Source organism: Carex rostrata, chromosome 23, assembly GCF_964058835.1.
Source record: "Carex rostrata chromosome 23, lpCarRost1.2, whole genome shotgun sequence".
Taxonomy (NCBI): Eukaryota; Viridiplantae; Streptophyta; class Magnoliopsida; order Poales; family Cyperaceae; genus Carex; species Carex rostrata.
Genome location: NC_135940.1, coordinates 101,878 through 122,150, shown reverse-complemented (window position 1 = coordinate 122,150; position 20,273 = coordinate 101,878). Strand labels below are relative to the sequence as shown.

The following is a 20,273-nucleotide window of genomic DNA, read 5'->3' as shown; positions in this document are numbered from 1 at the left end:
TTGTTTAATCATTTCTGGGCTTTAAGATTGGTGTTGGACCTTCAAGATTTGGGCTTTGGGCCTTTGAGATGTGTACTAAGCCATTAATTAATGTGCAGGGCTTCAGATACCACTCATTTGGACTTTGAGATTCGGGTTAACCTCTTAATTGATTTAAACATATGACAGGTGGGGCCCAAATGTCAGGATCCGTTGGATTTGATTTGAAATTGGTTCATTGGATTAAGCAGACTGCTTTAAGATCTGTGCTTCTTGCTTTGAGAATCGTGCAGAGGGTTTTTTCCGGCTAAGGTTCTTCACTGACAAAACAAGTTTGGCCGGCTCCGGTCACGGCAGCCTTGGCTAAAGACACGGTTGTGATCGTGAGGTTACCAGGAGTTCAACGGTGTCTTTGTCGGTCACCGGCGGCCATCAGAGGCGGCGGGGTAGGCATGAATAGTGTCTATCGGTACCGATGAAGACCCAGATCGATTTCTATCGATTTCTTTGTGATTTCTTTCAATCAATTGGTTGTTTAAGATCGTGTGAGACTATAGAAGGCTCTGGAGACATCAATTTTATATTTAAAGAAGCTTTGGGCATGATTTGAGTTTTATGGTCTCGGTTTCAGTTCCAACTTAGTACCAATGGCTCGTACAAGGGATTTCAAGTCAAACTGAGTATTCAGAAGAGTCAATCATGTCATTTGGAATGGTTTAGAGGAACTTGGAGCCTTGGTTTGTGCTAGATTAGAATCTGGATCAAAGTGGCATGAAGAGCATATACATTTCAATATTTTTTTTTTATCATTTTCTCTTGAATTTTGTACAGGATGTGTGATTTTTATTTCATAGATTCAAAGATATATATGTCAAGGATTTTTATTCCAAATTTGGGATTTTTCTGAGCTCATTTGCTCAGTCAAATGGCTTGATCAATGTATAGGGGCATACATGGTAATTTTACCAATTTAATTACAGAATTTCATTTTTTTTTAAAAGATTGAACTTTGACAGATCATAACTTTCTGTAGGAAGGTCCAAATGAGATAAAGTTTATATCAATTTTGTGTGTTTTGATGTGCTTTATCTGGCTGTGAAGTCTATTTTCCAGTTTGGTCCTTCTACTGATCTGAATTAGCTGATCTGTCGGCAGAGGTCATTTATATACATTTCAATGAATTCCATTGTACCAGTTGAGCTTTTTATGCAATTAAGTGCTGAATCCATGCTTGGTATGGTACCAGAGACTAGTACAGGTCACCCTACACAAGAGCAAAGGTTTGGTTTGGTTTAATACAGGTTTTCAAGGGGCATTTGGCCACTGCTTCATACCAGAAAAATGTAAAACACAGATCAAGGGATTCAAAGTTTATAAAATCATCATTTTAATATATTTTAAACATGTCAGAGCTTGAAAATATGCAGAGAGGCCCCTGATTGTCTTGAAAATCATGTTTTGAGCATATCTACTTGATTTTAGAGAGCAATATCATCAAAACTTCATTAGACAAAGAATGTAAATGGCATGTGGCAGTATAACTGCTGCATATTTACATCTTGGTCCTCAGTTTCTCACTTTTTGCAATTAGGTCCTTCAAAATAGTGAAATTAGCCATTTGAAGGGCATAATCTCATCATTTCTTTGGATCTAGTTGCAAATAGGCTCTCTCAAGGGGACTTAGGGTTGAGAACTGCAAAGGATGCTCACTTGCTCACTTTAAATAGTCATTGTGTGTTTATCTTTTGTTTAAGTCACTTTTTTTCTCTTTTTAATCACTTTTAAGTCAAAGAAATTAAGGGGTTAGATGAGCAAGGATGCCCACTTGCTCATTACACTCATCCTAGCCCTTAATCAATTTGCAAAAGTGATCAGAGGAGACAGAAAAGAAGAAAGTAAATGAAAATAGAGAAAAATGTACAAAAATGTAATTTTTTTATGAAAGATTTGTATTAAAACAACATATTTCATATTTTTAATGTTTATATACATTATTTAGGTGTTTTTAAGGAAGATTATTGCATCAAAAACAGAAAAGAAGTAAAAGGTATAACAAAAGAAGATCAAATAGCAAGAACAACAAACTTTATTAATGAAAGTAATACATGATATGATCCCTAGGGACCTTACATTGAATTCAAGTTCTAATTACCTATGAATTAGACTTGTTTATCACAGAGGAAGCTTATGGTGTGTGTGTGCACCAATGTATGTGTGTAGATGTGTGTGTATGTGTATGTAAGGGTGGCTGTGTGTTTCTAGCTTGTTGTCTGTGTTTTCTGTCTAGGTGTAGCTCTCTGAGCTTCATTTGAGGTGCCCTTTTATAGGCAAGGCATAGGTTTAGGGTTTGTATTGTAGCTGAGGTGGTCTCATCTCGACCAGAGGTGTTTGATCAAATGCTTCAGCTTAATTGGCATCTTTCCATGAGTATCTGTGCAGGGGATCACCCAATCACACTTTAACATGTCACCAATTATGAGTTGGATCAATTTGGACCTTTAGATCAACCATTAGGGCATGACATGGCATAATAGCCCTTGATTTCATGGCTTCTGGAAGGGAAGCTTGATTGCATGACTCCATTTGTGCAGAGGAAGATTCCTTTATTTTGGACTGATTTCAGGTGCTCTAGGCACGTGTCCTGGGGACCAGGGTGAGCTATTAATAGCCAACGAGCCATGTTGTGTTGGACCCGAGCCATTTCGAAGCTTAACATGGGCCTTTCTTGATTCTTGCGCTTCAATGTTTGTAAGGATGACAGAGGGCATCGCATAATGTCCCTTATCATGTTCTAAGGTTCGATTTACCATTCAGGCAACCAATTGAATCCATTTGCACTGCACCCGAGTTGCACCAGGCACCCTTCATGTATAGACTTAAATTGACATGCTACCAATCAAATTGACAGTTCAAATAGCATCGTGACATGCTCAAGAGGTTCCATTTCAATCCCTGAGTCTCAATTTTGCCTAACTCAGCTCAATCGTCTTGTCAATCTCCTTTCTTCTCGGGTTTAGTTGGAAGAAAAGGAAGCAGCTCGTGCTTAAAAGAAAGCAGAAAGGAGTAGAGATTACATTCCTTCTTCAGTCTCAGGTGAGCTCTTAGTCAATTCTCCTTTCGTTTCCATCAATTTCGAGCTTCAATCCAAGCTCAGGACGAGAAAGAGGAGAGGAAGGAGTCAGGGTCTCGGGTCCCACAAGTCAGAGACTCAGGGACACAGTGTCCTCTTCGGGTTTGCTAGGGTGCGCTTGGCACTTGGTAAGCCGCGCAAAGGCTCAAATATGGTGTACAAAGCACCGGGTCCACGCCAATCGAAGGGGTCGAAGGCGCCAGGACACTGAGTTTAACTTAAACCCAACGATTTGAGTAGACTTGGTATAGTGTGAGCCTAAACCCTTATAGTTCGGTGTACAGAGTTCAATCTCCATGCTCCAAGTCTACCTATCTCTGGATTTCAACGAAATTTCGCTTCCGCTACTGACCATAGGGTCCCACTTGTAAGGTGGAGGTTTGCGGCTCCCGATTTGTACCCAGAATGCTTAGGGTTATTGCTAAGGGTACCCAGGCTGAGGTGGCACCACTTAGAGTTTGCCATGTCATCAAAACTTTGAAAATCCATAACTCTTTAATCGTTTGGAGTTAGAATCTGAATTTTATATCAAAATTCATGGTTTTAAATGTAGAATATTACCACGAATTTTAATATGTCATTTCCCTTCATCTCGGGAAGATTTTAAATCATTTGACGTCTTTCCAAGCATTTAAATTATTACCAATTTCTGTTTATTTAATTCGCAATTATTTAGGGTACAACAATATGACATTCTTTCATTTTAACGGTTTCGATCGACCAAATGCTGATGTTCGTACCCGTTCCATCACAACCCCACACAACAAGGGTTCAAGTCCTATGTATATTATTATATGACACAAGTCATTGATGCATCATGCATGATTGTATAAAAAAATTCAATAGTCAAAATGACTTCAAAATGAAATATCAATGTCAAATAATTAATTATATTATCACATAAATTTTAATAATATAAATTACATTAATTTTCATCAAAAAAAATTAATGTAACAACTGATTGGTTCTGCAAAAAAAAAGAATATAGACTACATACAGCGCACCACACAAAGTTGGTTCTGCAAAAAAAAAAATATAGTATTAGGATTGGTTATTTGAAACAACTGATTCTAATACTATTTTTTTTTCAAAGTTGGTTCTGCAAAAAAAAAAAAAATTAGTATCAGGATCGTTTTCTTTTTTTTTGCTTTGCATAACCAACTTTGAAAAAAAAAAGTATTAGGATCGGTTGTTTCAAATAACCGATCCTAATAGTATCAGGATCGGTTTTTTATAAACAACCGATCCTAATATATGCTAATTAGGATCGGTTGTTTGTTAGAATCGATCCTGATACTATCAGGATCGATTTTTAATAAGAACCGATACTAAAAGTTCATAAATTAGGATCGGTTGACCAAAAAATCCGATCTTATTAGTTTTTAGGATCGGTTTTATTAATAAAAACGATCCAGATAGGTATTAGTATCGGTTGTTTCTTATAGCCGATCCAGATAGGCCGATCCTGATTCCAGTTTTTCCACTAGTGTAACTGTTACACCCCAAAGGGGTATATAGAACAAAGTTTCAATACACCAAAAGATGTACAGTTTAAACCTTGACCTAACTATGATTCAGACTGCAAGTGCACAGTCCTATCTTGGTAGTAAAGTCAGGTATCGATCCACAGGGACGGGACTCAATTACTAAACTTGGCTTAGACTCGAATTGGTTAAGTACTAGAAGTGAGAAAGGGGTGTTTTGAGTATTTAATGTTCCTAACAATTCAATCAATCAATTCTAAGTAAAGAAAGCGATATAAACTTGGTTTTGGTTTATGGTAAGAGGCGCTTCATGGATTTCGGATTTCATTTCTGTTTTGCCTCAGTCTGTCCGACCTAAGAGGTCCGACCTTAGGTCTGACCTTGGTTGGTCCGACATTAGGTCCGGCCTTTGTGGTCCGAGTCGGACAATGAGGTCGGACCAGACTGAGTTAATGTACCAGATTGCTGGTACCAGGTACAAATCTTGTGTGTAGGGTTCATCTGACCATACCTAATGTTCCTAAACCTCAACTATCGTATATTGGTTCGTTAACTTGGTATAGAACTGCAGTTTTTACCCTCTAAGGTCTCTAATCCTCAACTTTCGTGTTTTGGTTCAATTCACCTTAGTTGCTTGTTGGAATTCTAAAGGTATCCTCTAATCCATCGATTAGAGGAGATGTTCACCTGTCGGTTACAGATCGGGTTCACCTTTCGGTTCACTACTCCTACCTCAATTGCTTGGTTTGGTTCAAGAAAAGGTAATGGTTACATAACCTTGGTAGATGTGATCAAGCATCCATAGGCACACCATATACAATCAAGAAAGACAGATCAAGCAAGTAAAATCAGTTCAATCACAAGCAAACAAACACAATCAAGATTCAATACAAGGATTCAACAATTCAATACAATACAAAACAAGAAAATAGATCCTAATCCATGAAACTAGGTCAACTACTCATCCATAGATCTAGAGATCAAAGAAAGTAAAGAGAGAGGGAAAGCCATGGCAGAATGGAGATGGAGGAGGAGAGAATTCGCAATCCGTCGATCTCTTTGAGCTCCCTTCCTTCTTCTCCAAGTCTTCTCCAAGATTCCTTCAATTGCTCCTTCTCTTGCTCCTCTCAGATCTCAATTTTTACTGGAAATGGTCGTTTTTTTTCTCTCCTTGGAAAGAGCGAATCCCGCCTATTTATAGGGTTTGAATCGTCCTGACAGCTGTCAGCTGAAATAGAGCTGTTCTGCGAAGGCTGGTCCGACCCGGACATAACTCTGGTCCGACTCGGACCAAGAGGGTCGGACAGAGGCGGTCGGATCAGGGGTCGGACCTTGGAGGTCGGACCGAAAGGTTGAAGCGCTTGTTTCCACCTTAATCTTGCTCGTATCCTGCAAAACAAGAACAAACTCACAGCAGTACCAAATCTTGGCATATTTCAATGAAACACAGCTGATTAAACAGTTTAAAGCAATTGTCTGGTATGAAATCAGGACCGAAATGTAGATATATTTGCGGGATATCAGTAACTACCAACTTAACTAGAATGATCCTATCCCCTTGTCTCCTAACATCGACAACTCCGTTCTTGAGGCTCTTATCAACTAAGATGCCCACCCCATTCTTGTTTCGTTCTTTCCCTGTATACCATAGTTTGAAGCCTGTATCCTCCACCTCATTCGCCTTCTGGCCTGTCCATTTAGTCTCCTGAACGCATAAGATATTTACACGTCTCCTAATCGCAGTATCAACTATCTCTCTTAGCTTACCTGTTAAGGACCCTACATTCCAACTACCTAAACGAATTCTACTTTCCTCGGCTAGCTTCCTTGCCCCGCACCCGTCGAGTAAAGTGCGAAGACCCTAGCTCATTTACCACTACATCTGGGCCCGATGTAGCGCGCCACTAATGAGGTGACGACTCGGCCCTTGCTCATTTAACACCACACCCGGGTTCCGATATGGCGCGTCGCTATGAAGGTTACGCCCCAACGAAATATCTATGGGTTTCATAACTAAATCGGTGACTGATATATAACTTACTTACAGAGCTAAGCTTCATTGTGACAAACCAATATATATGTCTATAAAATCGCTCATGACAAAAACAAAATCAAACTAATGCTCCAGAAAAGGACAATTTTGACCCATTCCAATATGGACTATACAAATCGAATAAGCAAATTCGATTTTCCTTTTTTTGAAAAGCATGGTGAAAGAATCAGCGAGCCCAAGTTCTTTAGATGGACAATTCTTTGACAAACGAAAGTAAGTCTCGCTGCTCCCATCAAAGAATCAGTGAAAAATTACTTGACAAACGAAATCAAGTCACCGTTTAAAGACAATTTTTTGTCCAGATTTATAGATCGAAGAATCAGAAAGAAGGGATTCGATTCGCTGCTCCCGTCTCACTGATTCTCCTGTTCGGACCTATTTGGGAAAAAAAATAGAAGAAAAATATTGGAAGAAATATGTCTTTTATGAGAGTGGGGAGCGGAGTCTATTAAAACAAGTTAAAAGGTATTAGATAAGACGCTGTGAACAAAACGTGGACAAAAGTCAGTGGATAGAAATCTTTTATCATTAAAGAACTCAAGAGCTTAAACAGTAAATAACGGTTTATACTATAGAGATAAACCGTTAGCAAGGTTCTAAATAGCGATTATAGCGGCATAGCGGGGAAACAAAAAAAAAAGATATTGCGAATAGCGTAGCTATAGTGGAAGCTATCATATATAGCGATTTTCCCTTTTCAAATTTTATATTCTATATTTCTACTAATTATCAACATAATTAATATTAGAGAATTGATGTAACAACTAAATGACAACTAATTTAAGTCTATACTTTTTATCAATTACGCAAATAAGAAGAAAATAAAAATCTAAAAAGTAACATTATTTAATAGTTCATACTTCATAGTATTACATATTATAATAGACAAAGAGCAATTAATTTTATAAGGTAAATGAAGTCAATATACATATTTAAACATTTTATATATTATAATAATAATCAAAATCAGCTTTCAATTGAAACGAATGATAATAATTTTACAAATGAATATTATGCGAAGAGCAATCAAAATGAAGAATTAATATTTGAATATTTCTCGATATAGAATGAGAGAATAAATCACAAATAAACAGAAGCACATAGTTTGGTTTAACATATCGTAGAAGACCATGTAGCATTAGAAATAAGAATAGAAGCACAGAAGCCTGTATAAATTGCAAAAAAAAAAAACCTATGTAGCTGTCACACCCCAAATCCTGGGTATGACAGCCTGCCGCGTATAATTATTAAGACATATATATGTATACCCAAGGCAGTGGATCTTTTATATGCATTACCAATATCCCCATTTGCATAAAAACCACATCCCAAATTTCTCGTGGTTATGCTGTCAACGAAATCCAGAACCGTCTCTCTGTATCCGTGTAATAAACCTGAAAGTAACCCAAAGGGTGGGGGTGAGAATAAAATTCTCAGTGCGAAATTTGCCACAGTTTAGATTATTGGACTTGCAATCAAACTCCATATTCAAAAATGAAACCCAAACCAAAACAGTTCAAACAGATATATATTCATAAATAACAGAATGCCAATGCTCGACAACAATTAATCCAATTTGAACCACAGTTAACGGAATTTCCAAGATGAATTTCAAACACAACACATATTTTGGCTTAACTCGATTCCTTAGGGCTTGTAGCAATTACAGATGTTCTTTCGAGCTGGACCCTTTATCAAACCCTCGTCTGTAGGGTTACTGACACCTACAGACGTTCCACCGAGCTGGACCCTTTATCTGACACCCATCTGTAATCGCTTGACTTAACCATTTATTAAGGTCTGGTTCAAATCATATAAAGAAAATCATCTTTGGAATCATTCCAATGTTCATAATATTCAATTGACCATCCAAATGCATTAACACGTAGGAGAATGCCACCGAGCCACAAACGTTACACACTAGTCACCCACGATTCCAATTCACACATCATAACATAATCACCCTCCCTCGTCCCAACCGGTACTGGGAAACATTGAGGGCCGTTCACCTAAGGCCATTAGGATCCTAGGAATCAAAGCCAGCATACAGCCCGACTTTGCAAATTCATTAGATCCAAGTGCTTAACTTCGTAACTCCATTCACATACATATCAAATCGTGGTGATTTTCAATCAAATCATATCATAATAGATCGACACAACCTACAACCATACCAGCATGTAAATCACTCAAGTCATATCAATTCGAGTTTAATTTGATTGGGCTATGCAAATGCTTTACACAATTCAATGATGCAATCAATGAGATTCAACATGACAAACGAATAACAGTTTAATTCCTGAAAATAAAGTATCAAACAAGTCCAAGAATCCCGCACCTGATTACGACGAGCGTACCGCTTAGTTATGGATCAGACGTCTCGAAATGTTCCGCAAAGTCTTGCTTGACCGAGCCTACACCTATATTACATGTACCCTTGTTTAACCTTTGTTCGAGTGTTTGCTTGAGTTGTACTAATCTCTTTATACTTTCCTTAACGAAATTCATATATTTTAGTGTCAACCTTTTCTTCATTGGTCTTAATTACTTAACATCTCTTATCAATTCTCACATTCATGTTTGGGTCCTCTAGACCATACACAATTCCAATTTGGTAACAATTCCTTTACCGTCTCACTATTTTGGTTCTCGTAACAATTCAATTTGCCGATTAATTAAACCCTAATTTGGTCAAAAATTGAATTAATCGCTCTATGTCAAGGTTGAGAGAGACAGGTTTACCGATTACAAGTCTATTTGGTCGGATTAGCCTAACCGATCAACAACATTTCCAAATTTTGGATTTGGTACCAAAAACCCTAGAAATGGGAATCCAAAATCGAGGTGAAATCGAGAAAAGAATCAACACATAAACAACCAAGGAGGCTCAAGGAGCTAGTTTACAAGTAATTCAAACACAAATCTCGGGTTTAAAATGAAAAACCCTAACAATGGTGAAATTTAGATTTTGAGGGAGAAGAGGAGAGAAGGGAATACCGAATGGGAGAGCTAGATGAGAGAAGCAACCAATTTCTCGCTCCTTCCTTCAATTTCACGGGAGTTTTGGTGAGTTTTTGAGGGAGGAGAAGCTCTCTCTCTCTTTTCTTCTTTCTTTGGCGGAACACACAAGAGGCAGGGAGAAGGGACTGAGTGAGAGAGAAAGAGACAGAATTTTGCTAAATAGACCCTCACATTGTCGGATAAAACGTTATAACGTTTTGGTAAATCGTTATAACGATTCAGCTAGTGAAAAATGCAAGAAATAGTGTATAAAACGCATAATTTAGTGTATAAAACATTATAACGTTTTAATTGAATCCAGCCTTCATAAAATTGTCATTTTTATCAAGTTTTACAGTGAAAAACGTTACATAACATTTTAAAAACGTTATAACGTTTTACGATTTTTTTTTTAAGAGATGTAACAGTAGCATAGCGGTAACTATAGCGGTCGTAGCTGAGTTAGCGCACTTTTATCTCATAGCTTAGCGTTTATGGTCCGAAAAAGCTATAGTGCCGCTATAGCTAGCTATTTATAATACTTACCGTTAGTAATGATTAGTAATGATCCGATACTGGTACACTCAAAATTAGAGATGTCAATGGGTACGATAAGGATCAAATGAAAATATTTGTGTATCCATCTCCATTACAAATTATCCTTATCTGCACTCTATCTTTACCCGCTACGAATTAACTTACCCATATCGTATCCTCCCCTTACTCATTATGATTGTCGGTTAACAAAACAGTACTGAGTAAATAACGAGTAATGCTAATATAATATTTATTTTTATTATTTATTAAATAACACATTAAAACACATTCATTTTCACACATAAGTATGTGTTTTAAAGATTTAAATTTTATTGGGATTTGCTGAAACTTATTTACGTGTTTTAATAGTTAATTAAGTGTAACACAACTATCCAAAATAGTTGAGAATGAATCTTTATTACTTATTAATATATATATATAATATATATAACTTTGTTTATAATTATCCGATTGGGTAAGAAATACGGAATAGGCTTTATTTGTACTCTTATATGTTTAGATAACGAAAAAAATCTTTATCCGTACATGTAACTGATAAGTTTACAAAAAAAATATATAGTACAAATCGGATAAACAAATAAAAGAGTGCCATTGACATCCCTAATCAAAATAGTGTTCTAAACGATCAACGATTTATTGAATAGTCAACAATCCGGTTATTTTATCAGTAACGATTTATTCAAGATAGTGCTGTACAACGGTTTGTGAAAACCGTTACTTGTATTAGTTATTCCGTTGCTAACGGCTCAAAATACAGTCACTTGGCTAAGTTTGCGCGTATTTTTGTTCTCTCTCTTTACTTCATTTGCTTTTGGTTCTAAACTTGTCTAGTTGTCTTTTGTTCCACCTTAGATTGTAAATTAAGCAAAAAAAAAAAAAAAGTTTATATTTCAGTCAAAACAATCATTCACCATTTTAAATCGCATACAGGAACAAAATCCATGATTTGCAAACAGTAGAAGGACAGAGCAATGTCAACAGCATTTTATGTTTAATAAAAAAATAGCAACTTTTGTTTATTAGAACATTCAAACCATAATAAAAATTTCGTTGCTAATGATTTTTAATTTCTTATGTTTGTTTTACGCCTGTTTTAGCCATGTCCATGGTTTTGTGTTTCCGATGAAGATTCCATTCATGGATTCCAGGTGTGTACCTTACATTTTTGTACTGGTAAAAATATGACAACAATTAATAACTTAGATATATCATGTTCTTTTATTAAACCATCCATGTTTATTGAACTGTAAGCATGATAGCTACATATAAATATAAAAAAAAATAGCTAATACATCTTCATCCATTGTTTTTTACTTTCTGCAATATATGGTCCCTCCGTCCCAGCCAGCCAGCCAGCCAATACAAAATAAAATTAGTCTAATTCAACAACGCACTTCTATTAATTTAATATTAATCTAATATTTAAACTAATATTATATTTCATTAAATAATTAAATTAATATAATATAATATTTTATTTAATATTAATCTAATATTTAAATTAATATTATATTACATTTAACATTTAAACTAATATTATATTACATTTAATCTAACATTTTATTTAATATTAATCTAATTTAATTTATATTTATTTATACTAATCTACATTTTAAAGAGATGGGTTATGGTGAGTCATGGAGTAAAATGAGTTGGTGCTCCATGGCACTATATTTTTATTTTGAAAATCCAAACGACCTATCCGAACCGCTCAACATGATCTCTATATTGAAATGTGCTTGGAGACCAAATTTTATATTTTTTGGAATTTTGTTACTATTTTTTAAGCAATTTTGAAAATCGCTGATCCGATGGTCCAGAAATTTTTACTGTTTTTTACTGTTCACAGCAAAACAGCAGTTTTCAAAATTGCTTAATAAATAGTAAAAAAATTCCAAAAAATGTAAAATTTGGTCTCCAAGCACATTTCAATATGGAGATCACATCTAACGGTTCGGATCGGTCGTTTAGACTTTCAAAATGAAAATACGGCGTGGAGTACAAATGCGTTTTACTCCATGGCTCACCGTAGCTCATGTTACTATTATATTTAGTTTAATATTTAAACTAATAGTTTATTTAATACTAATCTAATATTATATTATATTTAATAGCAATCAGATGTTTTATTTCCATGCAACCTGGTTTGACAATAGGTGTACTGGTTTTTGACTAGTCGTTCAAAACAGGAACATAATTTTAACGTGCATTAGCTGCTCTCTATTCTTCATTAAGAGTGGATTTGTTCCTTTCTCAATTAATTATTTTGATAAATTGCGTCGTGTGAATGCATTAACATTTCTGAATAACCGAAACCTATTACGTTAATATTAAAAAATTAAAATTAAGATAATTCTTGTTCAATACGGATCTACCAGTACGTCTAATCATTAGTATGATTATGAGGATCCTAATATAATCACCGTGAATATTTCACATATTTCTACATGACTTTCTTAGAACGAACAAAAATAAATCATTTACTGAACGAAATTTAAGCAATTTTCTCCATATGAACAGAATTATTACCCTATAATTATTACTCTTCTAAAACAAGATATAAATTTGGAAAAAAATAACATAGATATACCATTTGGCGTACAAGTGAACCTTGTCAGGTCCAAAATAACTTTTCTGGATTTATTTGTATTGCATTATTAGTGCATTGGCATTGTGCATTTTACAAAAATATTATTATTAGTCTATAACAAGTTTACTTCAAAACCAAAATTATGACACATTTAATATGCGGAGGCATGATATTTATAAGCTGGAGAAAAGTCATAAAAAGAACCCACATAAAAGATGGATTACATAAACGTACAATCAAATTAAAAATATACATGAAAATTACATTACCACAAAGAAGAAAATTACAGTATTCTCTAGCAAGAGATTACACACTGTACCAGTACAACACTAGCCAAAATTGGTACAGAGATACATAACCTACAGGTGATAATTTACTACCCTTGCAGCACAAGCAAATGTGGTCAATAGTTGCCCCTAGCCATGACTGATTCAATTTCAGTTCTACAAGAAAATTACAATTTAGTTATATGGAGAATGTTAATCCCAAAATGCTACACAACCACACTAGAAGGGAAACAATATTACGCATCTGATGAGGTGCTTTTACAACAAGAAAATGGAGATATACCCCCATAAAATATCATATATAACGAGTTTTGAGGAGCATCAATCTTATACCTATTTTATAATTACTTCTTTGTGGGCTTTAAATGACAGTATCACATTCCAAGCAAGTGCAACAAAGTTAGCTGCAAGTACCTGGCAATAAATGTAAGCGTATAGTTTCAAGATATAATGGTAAATGTTCTCATACTGCTTTTATCAACCCAAAGATACTAAAGAATCTGAAGAATAACCCAAGTATTCTTAATTTGGCTATATAAAACAATAAAACAATAAAATAAATGAAATGTATATCCTGCGAAAATAATTAACTGCACCAACTGTTACCAACTGGCATCTTCTACACAGCATTATCGGACTTTACCTATGCAGTATAGCAGCACAACCCACTTCATTTTAATCATATAGTTATTGGTATACAGTACAGTATTGATTTGTAGTCACATTGTTTTTCTCATTGAACAATTGAATAAATGGTACCTGGAATTTCTGTGGGACAAAGTAAAAGTTAAGAAACTGAAAGGGAACCCACAGCTGCCAATTCGCAATAACTGATGGAAACCATTCCTGGAATAGTATGACAGATAATTCAATAAATTAAAAGCATAAAAACAATTCCTTTTCACCATATAATCAAAGCAACATACCCAAATGTATAAACAAAAAAGAAAAGAAAAGGGAGAAGATGGGCATCACCTGTTTAAGCTTTGGCATGACAAGAGAAGGCTTCCCTTCTAAGGTAACGAGTAAACCCATGAAAACTCCTATGAATACAGGGGAGAATAAGAACTGCACCCAATAAAATTGAGTTAAATTGCATGCATACAGCATACCAAACACATTTAAAAAATAGGGAAAATTTCCAGTGTGCCCATCTAAATTTTTGAAATAGCCAATTTCCCCATCAAAATACCATAATATCCAATATCCCCATACAAATTTAACATTATTTCTTCTATCCCCTTTTAACTATTTAACATTTTATTTTATTATTTTATAACTTAAATTGACCATTATACCCTGACTTTAAAACATTTCCTCTTTCTCCTTCCTGCCTAGAATCCATCTATCTCCTTCTCACCATCTCTGTACTGATTTTCATAGCGACACTCAGTTGTAACTTGTACGGTTCAGTTGGATAAAAGACACAATGTTCTCTCAGCTAAAATGATACTTCAATTCGACATTATACTCAATAATGAAAAAAAAGTAAAATTAAGACTTACAATTTCAGTATACGAAGTTTATAGCCATTATTGGAGATTTATAAATACAATAGAGTGCATATTTTTCAAGGACAAAAAAGTTAATAGAAGTCCTAAAGAAGGATCTGAGAACCAATTATATAAATAAGCCCCAAATTGAGAAAATACAGCAAAAGGCCATCTCCTCTTGTACAATTGATCTGACAAATTAAGTGTAATTGAATTGTGATAAATTGTAACATACGTCAAAGACCGCCTCATTATTTTTTTTTTTGAAGATATCTCATCTGATTCAACTGCGCGCGTCCTCATCATTGTTTTGAATTTCAACTCCGTCAATGGAAGCAGATTCGAGCTCTTGGCATCTTTCGTAATTCTTTTCTAATTTGAACTTATATGAATTAGGAAATACTTCTTCCATGGAATCAAAATCATGTTGCTGGGCTTGTTTGTAAGTTTTATCGTTTTTGTTTGAAAAAGAACGTCTCTTTTAACAGCAAGGTAGTTCATCCATTGCACAAATATTAAATTCATTTGGTTCGGTAATTGATTGATGTAATCTTTGTTTTCAATTCACTACACATAGAAACTACGATGTGAAAAAAAATTTACAAGTGAGACAGAGTATGAGATGGCGAGGATGAGAGATGGATTTCAAGGAGGAAGGAGAAGAGGACTAGTTAAAATTAGAGGGTATATTGGTCAATAATATTTTTAAAATAATCAAATAAAATGTTAAATAGTTAAATGGGTATAAAGGAAAGAATGTCTAATTTGAATGGGGATATTGGATATTTTGATGCTTTGATGCTTTGATGGAGAAATTGGCTATTTCAAAAATTTGAATGGGCACACTAGAAATTTTCCCAAAAAAATAACAGATATTTCAAATTTGATACCTGATCAAGACAAAGGCGAACAACAGCACCAGATGCACCTTGCATTGTAACTAGCTTACTCAAAAACAAGTACCTAAATATAAAGTATTACATTAGATAAAATACAACATATAACAAACACAAAGGCTGCAAGCAAAATCTGGTATTGTCATCCTTAGTTATCAATCCTTAATGAAATGAATATTTTGTTTTATACATTCACAGGATAGAATGGTTGTGTGCGCGCATGTAAAAAGAAGAAAAATGTATAGTAATTACCAAACATGTAGCGTTGGGCCAACAAGTGCAAGTCCCAAGAAAGTAAACACAAAAGTACGCTTCAAATCTAGCTTTGTCACCTTGTCGATCACAAACTGCCCAAATCACAAACAGCATTCAATTAATTAATTATCTTCTGATCAACTAGTTAAATGCATAGCTAAAATATTAACTGAGTAAGTTTATCTTTGTATTATTTAAAAAGCAAAAAAAAAAAACTACTCTTCTAAGATTTGTGCTTATCTAGCATAATGTAAAGAAGAATTTTATCTAGCATAGCTAAAATAATTACAAACTAAATTCGAACACTACTCAGTTTGTAATTTGTAATAAATCACAGGTTCAGAAGAATTTCATCCCATATAACACGTGTGCCAAGAAAGAAGCATGGATATAAATTTGTGATACTATTTGACTATAAGAATTGCAATTACAGTCACTGAACTAACTATCAGACATCCAACTTCCCATCAGCATATGGCAAAATCTACCAATTTCAGGCATGCGTCGGGATAATAAAGTGTCAAATAGATAGTGAAAAAAAAAATGCACCTGGCATATTAGGTCTCCAATAAGAGTTAGAATGGCAGATGTTATGGCTTTTGTGATTATTGGATATTTATCCAGAGCCGACAGATACCTGTACAAATATACATTATCAATCTGTTAGTACTTGTTCTAAATTGACAGTAAAATGAAAGTATCGACTAACAACTATGCATCCAAGTGGAAATATTAAAATGTAAAAGAGGTAAAAGAAAAATGGAAAGAAATAAACTTTTCCTACATTTGTTGACATCATTTTTTAAAGTTTACTGATTTCAATTCAAATTTCTGGAAAAGTGAAAGGCATATTGGGAGTCGTGTAAGGACTGACAGAAAGAGAGAGAAAAAATAAATAAATAATAGGGAAAAATGATTACCAGGAGAAAATTGATTCATCGTTCCCACTCTCTTCACCTCCACTTCCACTTCCACCTCCACCACCGTCGCCGCCACTGCCTCCTCCACTAGTGTTGCTTCCACCTCCTCGAGAAGCACCATCAGATAGAGCTCCAAACTGAAAGTGATTCAAATTTCTCAGACCCCAGTTATCGGATCCAGAGCTCAAAGAGGTGTTGGAGAAGTTGTAGCATGAAGAAGCTGGAAGTTGCATTTGAGGAAGGCATTTTCGCATGAGAGCGGGTCGGAGTCGGAAGGAACTTGTGCGGAATTGGGTTGTCTTTGGAGGAAATCGGAGGGACTCCATGGCTGTCACAGGAAGCGGAAGCTTGCTGAGGATTGACGCCATGACAGCAATGCCCCTATCCAATGCGTTGATAGGGTTTTTCTGAGGGTTTAGGCCTTCCCAAAAAGAGATGGGATGGTTCAGTTTGTTTTTACCCGAATCAAACTATTTTTTTATAGAACGGCTTAGATGTCTCATTATTTAATTCAATTCAAATATTAGCTTATAAATTTGTTTTTATCGTCTAACTTAATAGAGGAGGGTTCAAACGCCTCCATTTTTTGTGCCTCCACCATGCCTCCATTTTTTAAAACTTTAATAACTCAAAATTTAAAACTTAAAAGTCAAAATAAAACCGTTAGATGTGATCTATATTATTTTCTCTATGTGCTCATAAAAAATTATCACATTTCAATTTTGTTTTTATGTGAATTAATAAGTTCAAAAATCAACGTCTAGAAATCATCCACATTAGTGCATTTTTTACAAACTCTTGATGACAATCAAAATCAAATTGAAAAGCCATGATTTTTTGTACGTGCATAAATAAAATAATGTAGATCATATCCAACGGTTTTATTTTAACTTTTAAGTTTTAAATTTTGAATTATTAAAGTTTTAAAAAATGGAGGCATGGTGGAGGCACAAAAAATGGAGGCATTTGAACCCTCCTCAACTTAATATTAAACAAGTATTGAATGTCACTCAGAATGAAACACAACCAAAAACTAAGAAGATAAATATTGAAACTGATAGAAGAACAAATAAAAGCTTCTTATCAGAATGTAACTCAATTGTCATGCATTGGAGGAAATATTGAAACTGCAAAACAACAACACAACCGAAAATGGAGATATGCCAATGCATGTAGAGCTACTGGTACTAAGTTAGGTAAGATCTATTAATATAAAGCAGTGTTCTAAATAGCACGCTATAGTTTTTTTGGACCCTATATGCTAAGCTATGGTATCAAACGCGCTATTTGAACTACGGACGCTGTAGCGGTAATAGCGGTCCGCTATAGCGCCTAGCGTGTAGCGCAAATAGCGTGCGCTATGCAACATGAGCTATTTTTTTTTCTTTTTTTTCAATTTATATGGACTTTAAATAAATGCTCATATTAGGTTTTAACCGTCAATTTTTTTTTGCAATTGACGTACTAAGCTTTATATTTAACTATTAATTATTAAATGAGAGATTCATTAAACGAAATCAAATAAGGAAACTACAACGCGCTATGCAACATGAGCTGTTTTTTCTTTTCTTTTTTTTTCAATTTATATGGGTTTTATATAAAGACTCAGGTTGAATAAATTAAGATATTTCTTGAAGTAACAAAATGATACTTACTATATGGTAGTTTTAATATTTTGAATAGATTAAGATAGTTAATTATGCCATGATGTCTAGACTATTTTGAAATTTAAATAGAAAAAAGATAGATTACGTCATGATGGTGAATGTATTTTGAATAGAAAAATATCAATAGTTTATGATATTAGTATTACTATGGATATTTTGAGTCGCAATTTGGACTTTATATTGATTCAATATGAATATTATAATATTTTAATCAATTTGATGTTATTTATTGTTCTATGAGACTTAGATAATATTGATATTTAGTACAAATATATGATATAATTTTTATAAAAATAAAAAAACGCTATTTAGCATAGCTTTCGCTATAGCTTTTTTTGCAGGCTTCCCGCTATGACGCGATAAACGCTATTTAGAACCTTGATATAAAGTAAGAAGGGAAGTTTTTATAGAGCATGAAATCAACATACCTATTAACATTGTAGCCTATGGCTGCTAACAAAAAAGAGTTCACATTCACAGTTTGTAACACTGTTGAGAAGAGAATATTAAAAAAGACACTATTGAGAAGAGAGGAAAGAGAAGAATAATACCTCAATTTCTGCTAATGATCAAGAAAATGTTCAAGTTCCTTTTCAGAATGTCATCCTTATGTGCATTTACAAAGCAATATCAATTTTGAAACTACAAAGAACAAAAAAAAAACGAACATGAAAGTATCAGTATGTAAACAATTACTGGTACCAACTTAATTAGTGCTACAGATTGATTTATAATATAGTGTAAGAAGAAAAATTATTCAAATAATAACAAAACACAGTTTAATTAGAACATGTGTGGCAATTACCAGTAAAGGTTAACACAAATAAGAGAAAACCATATGGTGTAGGCAAGAAAGTAAGTGACAATTACCATAAGTGACAATATTCTCTGATCACTTACTTTCTTTCATGCAATTGTGCCTAATTTATTGATGAATCAGGTGTGGTAATATACCAGTTTGCAATTTTCCATTTCTATTCGAACCAAACAACAGTTGAGAAAACGATGACCCAATTTTGTCACAAACCTAGAAATTCATTTTCTGAACAAACCTAGAAATCGAATTTACTGTTAACTATTGAAAATATACACAAACAACTCAATCACTCTTTAATGTTAACTATTACTCATAATTTTGCTATTTGGCATAGAGCCTCTACCTTTGCTGGTAGATTTATCAGTGACAATTTTTTTGTCTTAAAAGATTTAACTAATTACCCTTGTAAATCAATTGAAACAAAGTCTTAAACTTCTGAATTATTAAAATCATATGAAGAAAATTGTGTTTTACATTTCGTTAAAATAAAAAAAAAATATGGGGTTCAAATGCAATAACGGAGACAGACATAAATTAATGAATTGAATCTCTCAATTATCATCTACCTATTAAGCAAGCTTAAAGTTCGAATCAACAGTCAGACAAAACATCAAGTTGCCTAAAGCTTCAATTTTGCAAAACCCTAAACCTTAAAATCGAAAATTGGCTCTCTCTTGTCAAAATCGTACAGCTAAAAACTTGAAACAACTTGAAACCCTAAATCCCAAAATCTACCCAATGTGAAATCAACTATTGTTTTAGAAACATTGCCAGAGAAGAAATCCAGAGCAGCGAAAAACGTAAATAAAATCATTTTAAAATGTTACCTTGGCCTGGCTGTGGTTGAAAAATCTTATTGCCGGAGGAGAGAAGGTTGGGCGATAGAAGAGAACAGGAAGAAACGGAGAAGAGGATGAAGCCGGAGGTTTAAGAAAGGCGAAGGGTTTGCGGAGAGAAGACAATGACAAGTAGAGGAGACATTGACGGGAGAGAAGAGGAAGAGACAGAGGAGAGGTTAGTTGAAGGCGGAGGCAAGGGTTTAGGTCAGGTGAAGGTGGAGGCGTGGGGTTGAAGGCAAAATGATTGAAGAAAGAAGAAGAGGCAATGGCGGAGGGTAGAGGTGCTATCGAGTGGGTTCGGTCCG

At 34.5% G+C, this 20,273-nt stretch overlaps 1 protein-coding gene across 1 annotated transcript; it reads right to left on the bottom strand.

The window, feature by feature from the left end:
- Window positions 1-12,860: 12,860 nt before the first annotated feature.
- Window positions 12,861-20,221, bottom strand: LOC144574850 (protein sym-1-like). The gene is made up of 10 exons (XM_078324931.1): window positions 19,957-20,221; window positions 18,864-18,954; window positions 16,646-17,066; window positions 16,275-16,362; window positions 15,723-15,817; window positions 15,465-15,537; window positions 14,057-14,149; window positions 13,841-13,927; window positions 13,415-13,495; window positions 12,861-13,237 (listed from the first exon to the last, which is right to left on the bottom strand). Exons 3-9 carry the CDS (start codon window positions 17,011-17,013, stop codon window positions 13,415-13,417), a joined length of 885 nt encoding a protein of 294 aa, XP_078181057.1. The 5' UTR covers window positions 17,014-17,066; window positions 18,864-18,954; window positions 19,957-20,221; the 3' UTR covers window positions 12,861-13,237.
- Window positions 20,222-20,273: the final 52 nt, after the last annotated feature.

What these genes read in the sequence shown, in the direction of transcription:
- LOC144574850 (XM_078324931.1), bottom strand. Translation starts at nt 17,013, where the DNA reads ATGGCGTCAATCCTCAGCAAGCTTCCGCTTCCTGTGACAGCCATGGAG. An exon ending in TTCGCCTTTGTCTTGATCAG is followed by an intron (nt 14,150 to 15,464) that starts GTATCAAATTTG and finishes TATTGGGTGCAG; the next exon opens with TTCTTATTCTCCCCTGTATT. An exon ending in TTGTCCCACAGAAATTCCAG is followed by an intron (nt 13,496 to 13,840) that starts GTACCATTTATT and finishes ATTTATTGCCAG; the next exon opens with GTACTTGCAGCTAACTTTGT.